This window comes from Phallusia mammillata, chromosome 5 (assembly GCF_965637545.1).
Source record: "Phallusia mammillata chromosome 5, kaPhaMamm4.hap1.1, whole genome shotgun sequence".
In the NCBI taxonomy this organism is placed as follows: domain Eukaryota; kingdom Metazoa; phylum Chordata; class Ascidiacea; order Phlebobranchia; family Ascidiidae; genus Phallusia; species Phallusia mammillata.
In genome coordinates, this window is record NC_137256.1 from 8,845,902 (window position 1) to 8,867,795 (window position 21,894).

The window sequence follows — 21,894 nt, forward strand, 5'->3', positions numbered from 1 at the left end:
TGCAGAGTAGAAACAGCAGTTTAATGAATTGCTGCAATAGTTGGTCCCAGCCTTTTTAAGATGGTGGCAATCTTTTTTTTTGTCAACAGCATACTTTGTAAGCTGAAAACACGAGAATGGCATCTTTCACATGTGATACATTAGGTTAAGTTTCGATAACAAATCGGAGCTAGGCTGATTCATTGGTTTCAAAAATTCACTGACTCTCACCAAACGTTTTTTGCTTTTGTTTCGTTTAAAATTTCACGATTTTAACCTGAATAGGACTACACGATAATCTTAATCTACATACACAGTAGTCTATTAAACACAATTATTGAAACCAAGATGTAGGAAAGCTACCGTGTATAAAATACCCAAAAATCATTTTAAGAAATTAAGTGACTGTGCATGTCCTGTAAATTACAGTGGGCGCCATTTTCCAAGTTGCGCGGCAAAGTCAAATCGTGCTGAATGCGAAATAACGAAAATGCACTTTTATTGCGCACCAAATTTTGCTCCCATTTCACGTAAATGTTTTTAGTTTAGGTTTATTCTTTATTTAAGGAAGACGTCATTGCCAGAGACTCACTGCATTTATCTGTGTAGTTTAAAACTTACTTTAATGGGATTAGTCCTTTATTGCAAGTCATATCTTATGTCATTTTTGTCCAAGGTAGAGAACAGAGCTGTTCTGTTCTCTTGCTTTTTTACTGGTTATACTTGCTGCTTGGGTTTTTGATTTCATTTGAAAATGACATAAGATATGACTTGCAATAGTGCATTTTTCATGGAGTTTAGGTCAGCATTAACAAATTCTATTTTTATTAGGAGATAAATATAACATGCTTGGATGTAATATGGATCATGATAATTTTTATTATATGTGTTAAACTAAAGTTGTTCAAAAATCTAAAGATAAATTTTAACTTTACAAGATAAAAACATATTGGGAAAAACAATGTTATAAACTCGATTGTCAGAACTGTTATCATCAAGCTACAAATGTTGTAACAAGAAAAAAATTACATTATGGTTTGTTTCAGTAAACTTAACACAACATTTTCACACCATTTTAGTGAAATTTGCTAAAAACGATTTAGTGAATTTGAATTGCATCCTGTATGTTGTGCAAAACCATGTAGGTTCCTATTCAATGCAGTACTTCCTCTGATATAAGCACTTCCTCTTGTTTGTAAAAACAACATCAGGCCTTGATATTGAACTTTTTGTAGCTATATCAAATATATACATTGCGTTTTGAGATTCAGTTGTTTGGTAAAAGTTTAGATTGCATTATGTTGGGAAAGTATTTTGTTTTGATTTTATTGTTTTGTGCTGGTTCCTGCATTTCAACAGTGTCTAGTAAGTATGTTTTGTTGTAGATTTCACTGGGCAACAAAAAAATATTTTTTTACTGGTGTCTGTAATGTTTTAACTGATTTTGACTAATTCTAGTGCATTGATTTCAAAAATGCAATTGGTTTATCTGTATCACGTCTAGTTTTCCTGTTATGGTACATCCATGTTTGAAAAACAATCTATAACTTATGTAGGCTATACACTATAGTGAAACTGGTTTTGAGTATTTTATTTGGAATTAACGTTGCTGCAAGAACATAATTTCGAATTTAATTTTAAATGTAACAGGTGGACACTCCTGACAAACAAAATTCAACACACAAAAAAACAAATTTTTTTTTACAATTTGTAAGTTATCAGGTATAGGTCTACACATGTACTTTGGTAACTTTCGGAACTGACTGGCAGCAATATCGTCCTGTTTAATTGACCAACAGCAGTTAGCCAGAACCACATTATTCCCTCTTCCCTGACACGTTTCGTTTTACTGATATCCTGTTGGAACCTTTCAGCTTAATTTTCATCATTTATATCCCCTACGTTTTAAAGGAAGTGTAGCTTTATACTCATTTTTCAGACCGCTTAATAACTTAGTTATGTACTCTTTCTAATAATTTCAGTCCCTCTCTACTGTTTTTGTTCTTAACTGCAATATTCCAGTCAACATTAGGTAAGTGGAGCCCATTGCTTGTCCTAAACCCCTAAAGCCACATCGAAGTGTGCAAGATGTGCACATTTGATACAGATCTTTTTTTTTCTTTTTAGTTGTGTTGTATGGGTATTCACCAGTAATGTAGCATAAAACATCTTGGTAATTCATGCCACACCTTATATATGACCTAGCCACTATTAATTTTAGTTTTACCACCTTGCTTTACTAGTCTGAAAATCACTCCATAAAACACGTATATATAGTTTAAAGTTACCGCTAGCCTGCACCAACCATTTTTAGACAGAGCATAAGCATAGAACGCATATTCATGCTATGAAACTGACTGGACTGTAGGAAATTAATGTGTATAATGTAACAAAACTTTAACAAACACATAAAAGCATGATTTTCAAGTCATTGAATCAATATGGTCATAAATTTTGATTTTGTAAATAACTTAAAAAGTTGATCTGATTGAAGAAAACCGTAATGATTTTTGAAATCAGCACCCCAAAATTAGTCAATATCAGTTTTAACATTAAAGACACCAAAAATTATGTTGGCCAGTGTTTTCATTGCAATAAAAAGTGTCCGTTTAATATGCTGTATTATTAAAAAGTTTGTCCAAATCTGTGTTTATCTCAATCATGTTTAGTTTCCTCGCATATAAATCATGTTTCGTTTCTTAAAACCTGTCATTCATAGGAATAGGTTTGGAACTGCACAATTATTTAAAGGGTGCCGGGCAGGGTGTTTGATTTATGTTGTAAGGTGCCTGATAATTTATCTGTTTTATTTGACGAATCTACAGTTTCCTGCGGAACTTCCTTCTCAAGTTTAACCGATGAAGTCACCCAAGTCCGTTGTCCGCAAGGATGTGCATCAGCTTCAGCAGGGCAATTGTGTGGGACTGAGTTTTACGCTTATGGAAGCATTTGTGTCGCTGCTATTCACAGTGGGCTGTATTCAGGTAATTTCAAAGAGACCTACTTGATTTGGCCGTTAAATAATTGACACTGCGACTTGTAGTTTTCACAGCTTGTAATTCTATATTATCTAAAAATACAGGTAAAATGTAGAGCAAAACATGCGTTTTGGGTAAAATTTCTTCAATTGTTGACGCTTTTGTTTTTTCAAATGCTGTATCGACCTATTGTACAGGCTTGACGTCTTGTGTCATTTATGCAAAACTATTTTCAATTCTGTGCGATTACCAAGATACAAAATCATGATTACTAACAAAATATTATTTAATTTAGAATTATACACAGCTTTTTCAAATCTAAAATATCTGTAACAATAAATGTGATTTCTGGTCATCGACAGTTGTTGTAAGCTGAAAATGTCGTCGAGCATTTCATTTAACAAACTAAGGTATGCACCGAAAACCGCAGTGTAAACGGAAGTGGTCGCAAGGCAAGGTTAGGTAAGGCGCCACTAAGCATAGTGTAAACGGGCCTTTAGTGGATGACATTTCAATTCTTTTGTGTCACTCCTTGCATGTTGAATAAGGTTTTGTGGAAACTGATTTTTCAAGTTGTATCGATAGACGCTGGCAGCATTCTTACTGTATACAAGACTGCTGGTATATCGTCATATATGGGATCAAGTCGGAATGGAGTGTCTTCAACATCGTGTGGAACATCCAGCAACACATACAGCTTTGAAAGTAAATACTCGGTCTAAGTTTTATATTTCTGATAGAATAGTTGTAAGGTACCACGAACGGGGCCTGACCCCAAATAAATTCAGATGCTATAAAGCAGTGCTCCGCAACCTTTTTTCACGCAAGTCGCACCACACAAGCTTTAAATGTTCGGCGGCACACCCGAACCAAAAAGTGCGATTTGAATTTTTGAAAGCCTAAAAAAGCATTACCGTATTTTACGGACCATAAAGCGCACCCGATGATAAGGCGCACTGTCAATAAATTGCTTTGATTAGTTTTTTGTTCATACATAAGGCGCACCGGACTATAGAACGCAACGTATTTTAAGGAGTATGGGTTACCGTATAAAGCTCAGTAAAGTCCCGTATAAAGCTCATAAAGCTCTGAATATCACAGTTGGTAGTTGCGTTTACCGTAGTTTTTGTGTAAGACGGTGGTTTATTTATATAATGATAGTATCGGTACTGGTTTTGAGTGTAGCCTAGGCAATTAAGCACTACTTGATCCATACATTAGGCGCACCGGCTTATAAGGCGCACGATCAATTTATGAGGAAAAAAAAGGATTTAGATTGCGCCTTATGGTCCGTAAAATACGGTAAGCCAGGGGTCTTAAACTTCTTTGAGGGCCAAAAACATTTTTTACGTTTGGAAAAGGCCGTACTATTGGAACTTTTTTTGTAAAAGTAATATGAACAAAAAATAGTATGTCCTTGAAAATGTTTTGCGTTTATGCCATATAATGTACATAAAACATTTGTAATACAATAAACAAGAAACAAATATACGGTGTAGCAAAGTAAAAATGCCTAGTGCAATAAACTACTATGTATGAAAACAATGGCATACAATGCCGAAACAATTGGAACATTTGACGCAACAATTGGAATTGCTGATTTACAACAGTAGGAACTATTTTCATTTCTAGCCATTACTAATAAAAAATGATTGTTTCTTAAAATCAGTGGTCTGACTGGGTATTCCACCTGAGGTAAATACCTAAAATTTAAAAGTTAGTTCGCGGGCGGCACAAAAACCCTATTGGGGCAACACCAGGCCGCGTGTTTTGAGACCCCTGCATTGAGCCATTGTAAAGTATATTATGACGTAATAAAACACGAATGTGTAGTGAGTAGTGTAGCTTCAGTTTGGTGTTGTGAACTGTATCATTTGCTATAATATTTAAATACACAAAAACAAATTTGAAACAAAAAGTTACTGTTTTGCGGCGGCACACCAGTGTGCCGCGGCACACCGGTTGCGGAGCACTGCTATAAAGGACCTACCGTGCATTAAAAATGTCGATTCCCCTTTGAATTGTAGAAGTATAGCGTGGCCTATTCTCAGAGGCAATTTAGCAAGAAACATTGTATTAAAACGTTGCAGGGAGTGATGTCAATACTTATTTCTACACTCGCTCGGAGATTTGTGCAGCAGAAGATGGTTCGCAATCATCCTGTGCGGAACTGACCACTGATAGTAAGTTTGCTACAACATTACCTTTGATTACAATTGTAAAGATAAATAAAACACAGTTCACGATACTATGATGCATTTTGTCCTTTTTTGTTTACTTTTGGTTCGAAGTCTTAACGGACGGCTTTCGGTTTCTTAGTTGGGTGAAAACTTGAGGTATACAAATGATTTGTAATGTAACAAGACTTGAACTAATCGACATCGGGTAATCCCTATTCCCTATCCTTGCCTAATTCGGACAATTTTTTAGGTCCAAACAGGTCCGGATTAACTGAGGCTTACTGTATATCTAAAAATTAAGAGACAGAATTTGAGAAAACTTTTCTTAACCCAAGCCAAGTAGGTAGGTTACTGTTATGTTCTGCTCTCTTGTTTTGTTATTGCTATTTGATGTTGAATGATGTTCCGGCTTGTAAAGGACCTATAGAGCTTCAATTTTTCTACTTAAATGGTTACGAACCTGTTTGCTCATTTCATAGTTAAGTGTGTGGCCCATCAAAGTTAGTAAGTCAATGTTGTAGTAAAACAATGTTTCAACTAACGATTTCCATTCAGCAATCGACGACTGCATGGTAAACAGGTGTTTGAACGGTGGAAGCTGCGTTGACATCATCAACGGGTTTTATTGTGCATGTCTTCCTGATTTCGAGGGATATTTGTGCCAAACATCAAAGAGTAAGTCGTACTTGATATTTTATTATTCGTCTGTTAAAAGAATGTATTAATTATTTCTTTGTCTTAAACTGGTAATGAAACCAGCGATGATCCGAACGTCAGTGTAGGCTATGCTCTCTACACATTTTTGGCAGTTTTGTTTCAATTCATTTCTACAACATTAAAACTGTAATTCAGCAATAACAGCATAGAAGCGGTATTGTACGTAGTTTAAAATTAATACAAACTGTTTTGGTATTTTTGTAAAGATCCAGGAAAATCACCTATAAGTGACGATGTTGTGCGCAATATTTCAAAAGCTGGTGTTCAAAGGGATGGCGATGGTTCAATTGGTGTTGGTAAGAATGGAATAAATGGAAGTGTAGATGATAATGTAATCCTCATTGCGTTTTAAGAAGGACAAAACACACCTAATGGAACTAAACGGACGCTAAATAACGGAACTAACCTGCAAAACCGAAGACCCGATAATGATGGTGGTGATCAACACGGAGAAAAAACAGACGTTAATGGTAACAACCAGCAAGAACCAAACGATGATGGTGACAGCCAGCAAAAACCACACGATGATGGTGACAACCAGCAAGGAGAAAGACCAGGCGATGATTATCGTGACAACCAACAAGAACCACATGGTGGTGACAACCAGCAAAGAGAAAGACCAGACAATGGTAGTGACAACCAGCAAGAACCAAGCGATGGTGGTGACAACCAAAAAGAACCAGACGATGATGGTGACAACCATGAAGAACCAGACGACGATGGTGACAACCTGGAAGAACCAGACGACGATGGTGACAACCATGAAGAATCAGATGATGATGGTGACAAACAACAAGAACCAGATGACGATGGTGACAACCATGAAGAACCAGACGACGATGGTGATAACCATGAAGAACCAGACGACGATGGTGACAACCTGGAAGGACCAGACGACGATGGTGACAACCATGAAGAATCAGGCGGCGATGGTGACAACCTGGAAGAACCAGACGACGATGGTGACAACCATGAAGAATCAGACGACGATGGTGACAACCTGGAAGAACCAGACGACGATGGTGACAACCATGAAGAATCAGACGACGATGGTGACAACCTGGAAGAACAAGACGACGATGGTGACGACCAGCATGGAGGGAGACCAGATAATGATGGTGACACTCAACAAGGAGAAAGATCAGAGAATGATTATGTCAGTCAACAAGAACGAAATGTAGAAAATCAAAACAACAGGCAAGGGCGGAGACCAAGTAGAAAAAACAGTCAACCACGTCAAAGACCAAATGATGGTGAGGACAACAGTGAACAAGACCAACGATCACCTCGTGGTGACAGGAACAGCAGACAAGGCCCAAGACCAACCGAGAAAAACAACCAACTAGTTAGAAAACAAGGTCGAAGAGCAGATAATCAACGAGGCGAAAGACCGAATATAAGGTCCCAGGGAGGCGAGAAGAAACAGCGTGAACGAGGACAAGACGACAAAAGAAACAGGCAGAGTCGAAGGCCGGCTGGTAATAATGGTCCCAACCAGCGTGACAGCCAACACCGCGGAAGACAGAGTAATAGAAAAAGGGGACGAGGTGAAAGGTCAAAGTAAAGTAACAATCAACAAAGTCATAGATTTGTCACAATATACAGTAATTTGTGGAAGGAAACATTGTTTGGGGTAATCGGTTATGGAATCAAGTTATTCACCTTTTCTCGACCTAGTTTACTGTGGTCTGTAAGTGGCTACTTTCAACAATTAAGCATGCCAAGGTTAAACCAATTTTATTCAATTGCATAAACAGTACTTACAAATTAACTGCACACCAAATACAATTGCCCATTTGTAATAAAGGTAAAAATAACCCAGCTTTGTGCATTTGCCCCAATATTGGAACCATTTAAAACACAGTAAAATTCGACAAATAAATAATGTAGCGATTATTTTTGTGATTGCACACCGCAAATTTCACTCAACACAACATTTTCGCATCATAGAGCCCCGGCACCGGCAAATTATTTTTTAATATGTTGTTTGTCGTATTTTTATGAACACGATTCCAGGTTTAAAACCACAAAAATCGAAGCTACTAGTCAAATATTTACGTTTCAAATCTAAAAACATTGACACCTTGCGGATATTTGTCACTTTGCTCAAACGTCATTTGACGTCACCTCGTACCAACTTGGTTTGGAGCTTGTTTGTAGTCGGTGGTTGTATAACATTTTGCGACGCCAATTACGTTAGTCAGTTTAGGTATTTTGGTGTTTAATAAAATTGTTTTCATTTTTATACTCGAGTTTGCAAAAATGCCTGCAGTGTGTTCTGTGTATGGTTGCTATTCGAGAGGAAATCAAAAGGCCAGCAATATGACACTTTTTCGCTTTCCAGGTATAAAGCGATTGCGGCCAGCTTGGATTAAATTTGTTAATGTGAAGAGAAAGTGGAAGGGACCAACAAAATGCAGTTTTCTTTGTAGCCTACATTTCACAGATGAATGTTTCACAAATAAATTGCAGTATGACAGGGGTATGGCAAAGTTGTGGTGTTAAAGCCAAATGCCATTCCATGCATTTATGAGAACATTCTTCTTCAGCAAGAAATGGCAATGAGGGCAGCTGCAAGAAAGGCGTATGGTATGCTTTAGTTAATGTTTTTCTGACATAATCTCATTTAACATTATAGTCTTCAATATTACCATTATGTGCTATTAATTTAGTTTATTGTCATGCCATTTACTTGGTAATAACAAAAAAGTGTGGTTATGAAAAAAAGGTGTGATAATATCAATACATTTTCATGTAGGGAACCACCCAATCTAAGCTATGAACCAAAATACATTGTGTGTAAAAGAAAACTTCTTCACCTCTTTAAAATTTGCCCGAAATGTCAAGGTGCCACAGTACCCACCATAAAAAAAATTGTTTCACTTGCAAATAAGTGGAAAAGTCAGGAATTCGTAAATGGTGTACCAGAAGCAAATTAACTGCAGATTTCCCTGGACACTCAGCTAAATTTGGTACATACACAATGATGGATCTTTGCAACAATAAAATTGTTGCTATTAACCTTGTTCAGGTATTCAGTTGGTAATTTCATAATATTTTCTAGGGCAATGAAGTGGCAAACAGCAATCCTATGGAAAAAGAAGGATTCTTGGGATGCATTGAAAGCATCACAACCAAAGGATTGCTTATTAAAGCCTTTGTGACTGACAGGCATCCACAAATCATTAAATACATTAGTGAAGAATCGTCAGAAACAAAACATTATGTTTGGCATGTAGCTACAAGTATGATAGAAATAAAAGATGAGCATACACCAGTATATTTGTGTTTATGGTTTTGAATTTAGAATCCAAAAGAAACTGACAGCACTTTCTAACAAAGCCTATTGCAAAGAGTTGGGGCCTTGGGTGAAAAGCATATGCAACCACATGTTTTGTTGTGCAGCAACGTCACAAGGGAATTCACAACTTATAGTTGACAAGTGGCTGTCAGTCAACGTAACTCTGAAGTCTTCCCCAGCACCATTCAACAAATTTTCTGTAGGCAGTATATCTGTAAAGCCTGAATACATAGAGGTCAAAGTCTATATAAAACACAAGTTGTCCAACCTATTGTTACGCAATAAAGCCTATGTAGCCATTTTGTGTCCAAAATGATACTGTTGGTAGAGAAAAATAACACATAAATTGTCTGATTTTTACAAACTGGAGAGCATAGACGCGAATTTGATTCGCCAAATTGAATGAAAATTTCGAGTTCTAACATTTCACCGTAATATTAAAAGCTAAATTGCTGTTTTTCATGTAAATTTGGCCGCTTATTTTTCATGTAAACTTTAAATATTTGCGTTCAGCGTGCATTATCACGCTCAAATGTTAGAACCCAAAAGTTTTATTCGATTTTGCCTATCAAACTCGCGTTAAATCCCACCAGTTTGTAAAAATCAGACAATTTATGTGTTTTTCCCTATACCTGCTGTATTAATTTGGACACAAAATGGCGTCCATGCGGCTCTATCGCGTAACAATGGGTTGGACTACTTGTGTTTTACATATACTTTGATAGAGGTAGCTGGTGGCATATTGCATGTTAGTAGTTGGTACAGTAAAACTTACTCGTGACGGGTGTTACCCTCATCATGATTTCCGAATTGACGTTTAAATCGATAATATGCTGGTTGTAATGCATACACGTTGAGACATATATTTAAATCCAGGATGTGCATTTATACAAAGCAGATTCGACTCAGAATATTCGTTGAACTTGGCTAACTGCTGTTACACTTACTAATTTCATGGCAACAAACGCATGATTTGCTCTCCTCCATTACCACACAGTTAGTACATAAACACCTACAATATAATACTGTTACGTGAAAAATACCTTTTGTTAACAACAAAACACCTACCTTTTTAAGCAAACAGTTGTTATATATTCCTTAACTGTCAACTAAGTGTCTACGTTAATTTTATCAGTTGTAAACAGTAAAAAAATGTACGCATCAAGGGTAAAACAACAGCTGACCACCGCCGTTGTTAACCTACGTGTGTTAAAAGTTTTTTGTTCTGCTTCGTTTGGTTCGCGAGATATTGGGGTCTAAAGTTAACCCCTTGCGTGGTTGCTGGAGCCTTTTTTTGCTGGTTGCCAGGATCGCGTAGGTCCGTTGTTAGAAGTTGGTACGAGGTGACGTAACAATCGGTGCTGCGTTTTAAACCAAGGTGTCACTCGAGAGCTCATTGTTTGATTGAATATCTCGAAAACGACAAATCATAGGACAAAAAAATTAGTGATTCGGAATCCCTGAAGTATGGCAATTCTAATTGGATACAATGTAGAAAAAGTCACATCGCCGCTGCCGGGGCCCTTTAAAGTGACTAATTGTCTTCGTTATGTCCAAAAAAAATTTACAAATTCTGCTCATCAGAGAAACATTTGTGTAAAACTGATAAAAAGATACAAAAAATCTATAACAACCCGGTTAGAGCTACAAACACAGAAACTCACATCACAGACCTTCTAATTTCTGGTAAGTGGCGCAACGGAAATGTTTTAAATGTAGTTTGTGTAAAAAATGCGATGAAGTAGTTGTCTTGGGTGATAACTAGCAACTGGAAGTTGGGTTGATTTGAGCGGGCCTCGATGATGCTACAATCAGGATAAAATTTCACAAAAAAGCACACTCAAAGCTCTTCTGATATCGCTGATCTGCATCGACGCTTCAGGACTGATCCCAGTATGGATTCATCTTAGCTGACATGGCCAAACGGGCGATCCTCTACTACGAAGCTGACATGTTCAGCACACAAGGCAGACAACGGCGCTTGTGATTCGACTTTCAGCGGTTTCTCCACTGGGCCTGTGTAGCTCAGTTGGTAGAGTGCGAGTTCCGGAAAGACTCCTGTCGCGGGTTAGAATTTCACCGCAGGTTAAATTTTTCTTGTCATAGCGGAATACTTGGCTGATTCGGTACAACGCCTTTAATAGGCCTGGCGTATTATGATTTGATGACTTTCCTAACATCTTCACAATTATAAAAAAAATGTGCCCAATCAATCTTGAAACATTAGATGCACATCACAGCGGGGCGGTGTTAAATCAAAGAACAACTTTACGGTGCTTTATTTGTCCTAGCTATGCACTTGTACCACACCGAAAAAAACTTAAGGTTTTCCGTGATCAAAACTGAAACGATGTCACAACATTTTCACACCATTTTAGTGAAATTTGCTAAAAACGATTTAGTGAATTTGAATTGCATCCTGTATGTTGTACAAAACCATGTAGGTGCCTATTAAATGCAGTACATCCTCTGATCTAAGCACTTCCTCTTGTTTGTAAAAACAACATCAGGCCTTGACATTATGTTGGGAAAGTATTTTGTTTTGATTTTGTTGTTTTGTGCTGGTTCCTGCATTTCAACAGTGTCTAGTAAGTATGTTTTCTTGTAGATTTTCATTGCAATAAAAAGTGTCCGTTTGATATGCTGTATTATTAAGAAGTTTGTCCAAATCTGTGTTTATCTCAATCATGTTTAGTTTCCTCGCATATAAATCATGTTTCGTTTCTTAAAACCTGTCATTCATAGGAATAGCTTTGGAACTGCACAATTATTTAAAGGGTGCCAGGCAGGGTGTTTGATTTATGTTGTAAGGTGCCTGATAATTTACCTGTTTTACTTGACGAATCTACAGTTTCCTGCGGAACTCCCTTCTCAAGTTTAACCGATGAAGTCACCCAAGTCCGTTGTCCGCAAGGATGTGCATCAGCTTCAGCAGGGCAATTGTGTGGGACTGAGTTTTACGCTTATGGAAGCATTTGTGTCGCTGCTATTCACAGTGGGCTGTATTCAGGTAATTTCAAAGAGACCTACTTGATTAGGCCGTTAAATAATTGACACTGCGACTTGTAGTTTTCACAGTTTGTAATTCTATATTATCTAAAAATACAGGTAAAATGTAGAGCAAAACATGCGTTTTGGGTAAAATTTCTTCAATTGTTGACGCTTTTATTTTTTCAAATGCTGTATCGAACTATTGTACAGGCTTGACGTCTTGTGTCGTTTATGCAAAACTATTTTCAATTCTGTGCGATTACCAAGATACAAAATCATGATTACCAACAAAATATTATTTAATTTAGAATTATACACAGCTTTTTCAAATCTAAAATATCTGCAACAATAAATGTGATTTCTGGTCATCGACAGTTGTTGTAAGCTGAAAATGTCGTCGAGCATTTCATTTAACAAACTAAGGTATGCACCGAAAACCGCAGTGTAAACGGAAGTGGTCGCAAGGCAAGGTTAGGTAAGGCGCCACTAAGCATAGTGTAAACGGGCCTTTAGTGGATGACATTTCAATTCTTTTGTGACACTCCTTGCATGTTGAATAAGGTTTTGTGGAAACTGATTTTTCAAGTTGTATCGATAGACGCTGGCAGCATTCTTACTGTATACAAGACTGCTGGTATATCGTCATATATGAGATCAAGTCGGAATGGAGTGTCTTCAACATCATGTGGAACATCCAAAAACACATACAGCTTTGAAAGTAAATACTCGGTCTAAGTTTTACATTCCTGATAGAAGAATTGTGCGATACCAATTTCTGATGATTAAAACTAGTGATGCACCGAAGTTTCGGTTGGCCGAAACATTTCGGCCGAATCCGTTGTTTTCCAATGTTTCGGTTTCGGCCCGAACTTTTTTGAAAATTCGGCCGAAACCGAACTTTTTTATTTTAATAGCCTTTAATAGGCCTGGCGTATTATGATTTGATGACTTTCCTAACATCTTCACAATTATAAAAAAAAAATGTGCCCAATCAATCTTGAAACATTAGATGCACATTACAGCGGGGCGGTGTTAAATCAAAGAACAACTTTACGGTGCTTTATTTGTCCTAGCTATGCACTTGTACCACACCGAAAAAAAACTTACGGTTTTCCGTGATCAAAACTGAAACGATGTCACAACATTTTCACACCATTTTAGTGAAATTTGCTAAAAACGATTTAGTGAATTTGAATTGCATCCTGTATGTTGTACAAAACCATGTAGGTGCCTATTAAATGCAGTACATCCTCTGATCTGAGCACTTCCTCTTGTTTGTAAAAACAACATCAGGCCTTGATATTGAACTTTTTGTAGCTATATCAAATATATACATTGCGTTTTGAGATTCAGTTGTTTGGTAAAAGTTTAGATTGCATTATGTTGGGAAAGTATTTTGTTTTGATTTTGTTGTTTTGTGCTGGTTCCTGCATTTCAACAGTGTCTAGTAAGTATGTTTTCTTGTAGATTTTCATTGCAATAAAAAGTGTCCGTTTAATATGCTGTATTATTAAGAAGTTTGTCCAAATCTGTGTTTATCTCAATCATGTTTAGTTTCCTCGCATATAAATCATGTTTCGTTTCTTAAAACCTGTCATTCATAGGAATAGCTTTGGAACTGCACAGTTATTTAAAGGGTGCCGGGCAGGGTGTTTGATTTATGTTGTAAGGTGCCTGATAATTTACCTGTTTTACTTGACAAACCTACAGTTTCCTGCGGAACTTCCTTCTCAAGTTTAACCGATGAAGTCACCCAAAGTCCGTTGTCCGCAAGGATGTGCATCAGCTTCAGCAGGGCAATTGTGTGGTACTGAGTTTTACGCTTATGGAAGCATTTGTGTCGCTGCTATTCACAGTGGGCTGTATTCAGGTAATTTCAAAGAGACCTACTTGATTAGGCCGTTAAATAATTGACACTGCGACTTGTAGTTTTCACAGTTTGTAATTCTATATTATCTAAAAATACAGGTAAAATGTAGAGCAAAACATGCATTTTGGGTAAAATTTCTTCAATTGTTGACGCTTTTATTTTTTCAAATGCTGTATCGACCTATTGTACAGGCTTGACGTCTTGTGTCATTTATGCAAAACTATTTTCAATTCTGTGCGATTACCAAGATACAAAATCATGATTACCAACAAAATATTATTTAATTTAGAATTATACACAGCTTTTTCAAATCTAAAATATCTGCAACAATAAATGTGATTTCTGGTCATCGACAGTTGTTGTAAGCTGAAAATGTCGTCGAGCATTTCATTTAACAAACTAAGGTATGCACCGAAAACCGCAGTGTAAACGGAAGTGGTCGCAAGGCAAGGTTAGGTAAGGCGCCACTAAGCATAGTGTAAACGGGTCTTTAGTGGATGACATTTCAATTCTTTTGTGACACTCCTTGCATGTTGAATAAGGTTTTGTGGAAACTGATTTTTCAAGTTGTATCGATAGACGCTGGCAGCATTCTTACTGTATACAAGACTGCTGGTATATCGTCATATATGAGATCAAGTCGGAATGGAGTGTCTTCAACATCATGTGGAACATCCAAAAACACATACAGCTTTGAAAGTAAATACTCGGTCTAAGTTTTACATTCCTGATAGAAGAATTGTTCGATACCAAGTTCCGATGATTAAAACTAGTGATGCACCGAAGTTTCGGTTGGCCGAAACATTTCGGCCGAATCCGTTGTTTTCCAATGTTTCGGTTTCGGCCCGAACTTTTTTGAAAATTCGGCCGAAACCGAACTTTTTTATTTTAATAGCCTTTAATAGGCCTGGCGTATTATGATTTGATGACTTTCCTAACATCTTCACAATTATAAAAAAAAATGTGCCCAATCAATCTTGAAACATTAGATGCACATTACAGCGGGGCGGTGTTAAATCAAAGAACAACTTTACGGTGCTTTATTTGTCCTAGCTATGCACTTGTACCACACCGAAAAAAAACTTACGGTTTTCCGTGATCAAAACTGAAACGATGTCACAACATTTTCACACCATTTTAGTGAAATTTGCTAAAAACGATTTAGTGAATTTGAATTGCATCCTGTATGTTGTACAAAACCATGTAGGTGCCTATTAAATGCAGTACATCCTCTGATCTGAGCACTTCCTCTTGTTTGTAAAAACAACATCAGGCCTTGATATTGAACTTTTTGTAGCTATATCAAATATATACATTGCGTTTTGAGATTCAGTTGTTTGGTAAAAGTTTAGATTGCATTATGTTGGGAAAGTATTTTGTTTTGATTTTGTTGTTTTGTGCTGGTTCCTGCATTTCAACAGTGTCTAGTAAGTATGTTTTCTTGTAGATTTTCATTGCAATAAAAAGTGTCCGTTTAATATGCTGTATTATTAAGAAGTTTGTCCAAATCTGTGTTTATCTCAATCATGTTTAGTTTCCTCGCATATAAATCATGTTTCGTTTCTTAAAACCTGTCATTCATAGGAATAGCTTTGGAACTGCACAATTATTTAAAGGGTGCCAGGCAGGGTGTTTGATTTATGTTGTAAGGTGCCTGATAATTTACCTGTTTTACTTGACGAACCTACAGTTTCCTGCGGAACTTCCTTCTCAAGTTTAACCGATGAAGTCACCCAAAGTCCGTTGTCCGCAAGGATGTGCATCAGCTTCAGCAGGGCAATTGTGTGGGACTGAGTTTTACGCTTATGGAAGCATTTGTGTCGCTGCTATTCACAGTGGGCTGTATTCAGGTAATTTCAAAGAGACCTACTTGATTAGGCCGTTAAATAATTGACACTGCGACTTGTAGTTTTCACAGCTTGTAATTCTATATTATCTAAAAATACAGGTAAAATGTAGAGCAAAACATGCATTTTGGGTAAAATTTCTTCAATTGTTGACGCTTTTATTTTTTCAAATGCTGTATCGACCTATTGTACAGGCTTGACGTCTTGTGTCATTTATGCAAAACTATTTTCAATTCTGTGCGATTACCAAGATACAAAATCATGATTACCAACAAAATATTATTTAATTTAGAATTATACACAGCTTTTTCAAATCTAAAATATCTGCAACAATAAATGTGATTTCTGGTCATCGACAGTTGTTGTAAGCTGAAAATGTCGTCGAGCATTTCATTTAACAAACTAAGGTATGCACCGAAAACCGCAGTGTAAACGGAAGTGGTCGCAAGGCAAGGTTAGGTAAGGCGCCACTAAGCATAGTGTAAACGGGCCTTTAGTGGATGACATTTCAATTCTTTTGTGTCACTCCTTGCATGTTGAATAAGGTTTTGTGGAAACTGATTTTTCAAGTTGTATCGATAGACGCTGGCAGCATTCTTACTGTATACAAGACTGCTGGTATATCGTCATATATGGGATCAAGTCGGAATGGAGTGTCTTCAACATCGTGTGGAACATCCAGCAACACATACAGCTTTGAAAGTAAATACTCGGTCTAAGTTTTATATTTCTGATAGAATAGTTGTAAGGTACCACGAACGGGGCCTGCCCCCAAATAAATTCAGATGCTATAAAGCAGTGCTCCGCAACCTTTTTTCACGCAAGTCGCACCACACAAGCTTTAAATGTTCGGCGGCACACCCGAACCAAAAAGTGCGATTTGAATTTTTGAAAGCCTAAAAAAGCATTACCGTATTTTACGGACCATAAAGCGCACCCGATGATAAGGCGCACTGTCAATAAATTGCTTTGATTAGTTTTTTGTTCATACATAAGGCGCACCGGACTATAGAACGCAACGTATTTTAAGGAGTATGGGTTACCGTATAAAGCTCAGTAAAGTCCCGTATAAAGCTCATAAAGCTCTGAATATCACAGTTGGTAGTTGCGTTTACCGTAGTTTTTGTGTAAGACGGTGGTTTATTTATATAATGATAGTATCGGTACTGGTTTTGAGTGTAGCCTAGGCAATTAAGCACTACTTGATCCATACATTAGGCGCACCGGCTTATAAGGCGCACGATCAATTTATGAGGAAAAAAAAGGATTTAGATTGCGCCTTATGGTCCGTAAAATACGGTAAGCCAGGGGTCTTAAACTTCTTTGAGGGCCAAAAACATTTTTTACGTTTGGAAAAGGCCGTACTATTGGAACTTTTTTTGTAAAAGTAATATGAACAAAAAATAGTATGTCCTTGAAAATGTTTTGCGTTTATGCCATATAATGTACATAAAACATTTGTAATACAATAAACAAGAAACAAATATACGGTGTAGCAAAGTAAAAATGCCTAGTGCAATAAACTACTATGTATGAAAACAATGGCATACAATGCCGAAACAATTGGAACATTTGACGCAACAATTGGAATTGCTGATTTACAACAGTAGGAACTATTTTCATTTCTAGCCATTACTAATAAAAAATGATTGTTTCTTAAAATCAGTGGTCTGACTGGGTATTCCACCTGAGGTAAATACCTAAAATTTAAAAGTTAGTTCGCGGCCGGCACAAAAACCCTATTGGGGCAACACCAGGCCGCGTGTTTTGAGACCCCTACATTGAGCCATTGTAAAGTATATTATGACGTAATAAAACACGAATGTGTAGTGAGTAGTGTAGCTTCAGTTTGGTGTTGTGAACTGTATCATTTGCTATAATATTTAAATACACAAAAACAAATTTGAAACAAAAAGTTACTGTTTTGCGGCGGCACACCAGTTGCGGAGCACTGCTATAAAGGACCTACCGTGCATTAAAAATGTCGATTCCCCTTTGAATTGTAGAAGTATAGCGTGGCCTATTCTCAGAGGCAATTTAGCAAGAAACATTGTATTAAAACGTTGCAGGGAGTGATGTCAATACTTATTTCTACACTCGCTCGGAGATTTGTGCAGCAGAAGATGGTTCGCAATCATCCTGTGCGGAACTGACCACTGATAGTAAGTTTGCTACAACATTACCTTTGATTACAATTGTAAAGATAAATAAAACACAGTTCACGATACTATGATGCATTTTGTCCTTTTTTGTTTACTTTTGGTTCGAAGTCTTAACGGACGGCTTTCGGTTTCTTAGTTGGGTGAAAACTTGAGGTATACAAATGATTTGTAATGTAACAAGACTTGAACTAATCGACATCGGGTAATCCCTATTCCCTATCCTTGCCTAATTCGGACAATTTTTTAGGTCCAAACGGGTCCGGATTAACTGAGGCTTACTGTATATCTAAAAATTAAGAGACAGAATTTGAGAAAACTTTTCTTAACCCAAGCCAAGTAGGTACTGTTATGTTCTGCTCTCTTGTTTTGTTATTGCTATTTGATGTTGAATGATGTTCCGGCTTGTAAAGGACCTATAGAGCTTCAATTTTTCTACTTAAATGGTTACGAACCTGTTTGCTCATTTCATAGTTAAGTGTGTGGCCCATCAAAGTTAGTAAGTCAATGTTGTAGTAAAACAATGTTTCAACTAACGATTTCCATTCAGCAATCGACGACTGCATGGTAAACAGGTGTTTGAATGGTGGAAGCTGCGTTGACATCATCAACGGGTTTTATTGTGCATGTCTTCCTGATTTCGAGGGATATTTGTGCCAAACATCAAAGAGTAAGTCGTACTTGATATTTTATTATTCGTCTGTTAAAAGAATGTATTAATTATTTCTTTGTCTTAAACTGGTAATGAAACCAGCGATGATCCGAACGTCAGTGTATGCTCTCTACACATTTTTGGCAGTTTTGTTTCAATTCATTTCTACAACATTAAAACTGTAATTCAGCAACAACAGCATAGAAGCGGTATTGTACGTAGTTTAAAATTAATACAAACTGTTTTGGTATTTTTGTAAAGATCCAGGAAAATCACCTATAAGTGACGATGTTGTGCGCAATATTTCAAAAGCTGGTGTTCAAAGGGATGGCGATGGTTCAATTGGTGTTGGTAAGAATGGAATAAATGGAAGTGTAGATGATAATGTAATCCTCATTGCGTTTCAAGAAGGACAAAACACACCTAATGGAACTAAACGGACGCTAAATAACGGAACTAACCTGCAAAACCGAAGACCCGATAATGATGGTGGTGATCAACACGGAGAAAAAACAGACGTTAATGGTAACAACCAGCAAGAACCAAACGATGATGGTGACAGCCAGCAAAAACCACACGATGATGGTGACAACCAGCAAGGAGAAAGACCATGTGATGATTTTCGTGACAACCAACAAGAACCACATGGTGGTGACAACCAGCAAAGAGAAAGACCAGACAATGGTAGTGACAACCAGCAAAAACCAAGCGATGGTGGTGACAACCAAAAAGAACCAGACGATGATGGTGACAACCATGAAGAACCAGACGACGATGGTGACAACCTGGAAGAACCAGACGACGATGGTGACAACCATGAAGAATCAGATGATGATGGTGACAAACAACAAGAATCAGGCGGCGATGGTGACAACCTGGAAGAACCAGACGACGATGGTGACAACCATGAAGAATCAGACGACGATGGTGACAACCTGGAAGAACCAGACGACGATGGTGACAACCATGAAGAATCAGACGACGATGGTGACAACCTGGAAGAACAAGACGACGATGGTGACGACCAGCATGGAGGGAGACCAGATAATGATGGTGACACTCAACAAGGAGAAAGATCAGAGAATGATTATGTCAGTCAACAAGAACGAAATGTAGAAAATCAAAACAACAGGCAAGGGCGGAGACCAAGTAGAAAAAACAGTCAACCACGTCAAAGACCAAATGATGGTGAGGACAACAGTGAACAAGACCAACGATCACCTCGTGGTGACAGGAACAGCAGACAAGGCCCAAGACCAACCGAGAAAAACAACCAACTAGTTAGAAAACAAGGTCGAAGAGCAGATAATCAACGAGGCGAAAGACCGAATATAAGGTCCCAGGGAGGCGAGAAGAAACAGCGTGAACGAGGACAAGACGACAAAAGCAACAGGCAGAGTCGAAGGCCGGCTGGTAATAATGGTCCCAACCAGCGTGACAGCCAACACCGCGGAAGACAGAGTAATAGAAATAGGGGACGAGGTGAAAGGTCAAAGTAAAGTAACAATCAACAAAGTCATAGATTTGTCACAATATACAGTAATTTGTGGAAGGAAACATTGTTTGGGGTAATCGGTTATGGAATCAAGTTATTCACCTTTTCTCGACCTAGTTTACTGTGGTCTGTAAGTGGCTACTTTCAACAATTAAGCATGCCAAGGTTAAACCAATTTTATTCGATTGCATAAACAGTACTCACAAATTAACTGCACACCGAATACAATTGCCCATTTGTAATAAAGGTAAAAATAACCCAGCTTGGTGCATTTGCCCCAATATTGGAACCATTTAAAACACAGTAAAATTCGACAAATAAATAATGTAGCGATTATTTTTGTGATTGCACACCGCAAATTTCACTCAACACACAACATTTTCGCATCTTAGAGCCCCGGCACCGGCAAATTATTTTTTAATATGTTGTTTGTCGTATTTTTATAAACACGATTCCAGGTTTGAAACCACAAAAATCGAAGCTACTAGTCAAATATTTACGTTTCAAATCTAAAAACATTGACACCTTGCGGATATTTTGTCACTTTGCTCAAACGTCATGTGACGTCACCTCGTACCAACTTGGTTTGGAGCTTGTTTGTAGTCGGTGGTTGTATAACATTTTGCGACGCCAATTACGTTAGTCAGTTTAGGTATGTTGGTGTTTAATAAAATTGTTTTCATTTTTATACTCGAGTGTGCAAAAATGCCTGCAGTGTGTTCTGTGTATGGTTGCTATTCGAGAGGAAATCAAAAGGCCAGCAATATGACACTTTCTCGCTTTCCAAGTATAAAGCGATTGCGGCCAGCTTGGATTAAATTTGTTAATGTGAAGAGAAAGTGGAAGGGACCAACAAAATGCAGTTTTCTTTGTAGCCTACATTTCACAGATGAATGTTTCACAAATAAATTGCAGTATGACAGGGGTATGGCAAAGTTGTGGTGTTAAAACCAAATGCCATTCCATGCATTTATGAGAACATTCTTCTTCAGCAAGAAATGGCAATGAGGGCAGCTGCAAGAAAGGCGTATGGTATGCTTTAGTTAATGTTTTTCTGACATAATCTCATTTAACATTATAGTCTTCAATATTACCATTATGTGCTACTAATTTAGTTTATTGTCATGCCATTTACTTGGTAATAACAAAGAAGTGTGGTTATGAAAAAAAGGTGTGATAATATCAATACATTTTCATGTAGGGAACCACCCAATCTAAGCTATGAACCAAAATACATTGTGTGTAAAAGAAAACTTCTTCACCTCTTTAAAATTTGCCCGAAATGTCAATGTGCCACAGTACCCACCATAAAAAAATTGTTTCACTTGCAAATAAGTGGAAAAGTCAGGAATTCGTAAATGGTGTACCAGAAGCAAATTAACTGCAGATTTCCCTGGACACTCAGCTAAATTTGGTACATACACAATGGTGGATCTTTGCAACAATAAAATTGTTGCTATTAACCTTGTTCAGGTAATCAGTTGGTAATTTCATAATATTTTCTAGGGCAATGAAGTGGCAAACAGCAATCCTATGGAAAAAGAAGGATTCTTGGGATGCATTGAAAGCATCACAACCAAAGGATTGCTTATTAAAGCCTTTGTGACTGACAGGCATCCACAAATCATTAAATACATTAGTGAAGAATCGTCAGAAACAAAACATTATGTTTGGCATGTAGCTACAAGTATGATAGAAATAAAAGATGAGCATACACCAGTATAT

The 21,894-nt window shown here is 37.4% G+C and overlaps 2 protein-coding genes and 1 long non-coding RNA gene across 3 annotated transcripts; 2 read left to right on the forward strand and 1 right to left on the reverse strand.

The window, feature by feature from the left end:
- Window positions 1-443: 443 nt before the first annotated feature.
- Window positions 444-9,131, forward strand: LOC145229891 (uncharacterized). Its single transcript, XM_080095232.1, has 8 exons — window positions 444-1,344; window positions 2,805-2,963; window positions 3,543-3,662; window positions 5,048-5,140; window positions 5,693-5,812; window positions 6,061-6,150; window positions 6,208-8,443; window positions 8,919-9,131. The coding sequence occupies exons 1-7, from the start codon at window positions 1,278-1,280 to the stop codon at window positions 7,416-7,418; spliced, it is 1,860 nt and encodes a 619-aa protein (XP_079951358.1). The 5' UTR covers window positions 444-1,277; the 3' UTR covers window positions 7,419-8,443; window positions 8,919-9,131.
- On the reverse strand, window positions 8,844-10,325 carry LOC145229892 (uncharacterized). The gene is made up of 3 exons (XR_013860504.1): window positions 10,224-10,325; window positions 9,931-10,167; window positions 8,844-9,376 (listed from the first exon to the last, which is right to left on the reverse strand). It is a non-coding gene; the product is annotated as an uncharacterized LOC145229892 (long non-coding RNA).
- A 4,946-nt stretch (window positions 10,326-15,271) lies between these two features.
- LOC145229524 (uncharacterized) lies at window positions 15,272-21,888 on the forward strand. Its single transcript, XM_080094881.1, has 8 exons — window positions 15,272-15,443; window positions 15,707-15,866; window positions 16,446-16,565; window positions 17,933-18,025; window positions 18,573-18,692; window positions 18,936-19,025; window positions 19,083-21,201; window positions 21,676-21,888. The coding sequence occupies exons 2-7, from the start codon at window positions 15,740-15,742 to the stop codon at window positions 20,171-20,173; spliced, it is 1,641 nt and encodes a 546-aa protein (XP_079951007.1). The 5' UTR covers window positions 15,272-15,443; window positions 15,707-15,739; the 3' UTR covers window positions 20,174-21,201; window positions 21,676-21,888.
- Window positions 21,889-21,894: the final 6 nt, after the last annotated feature.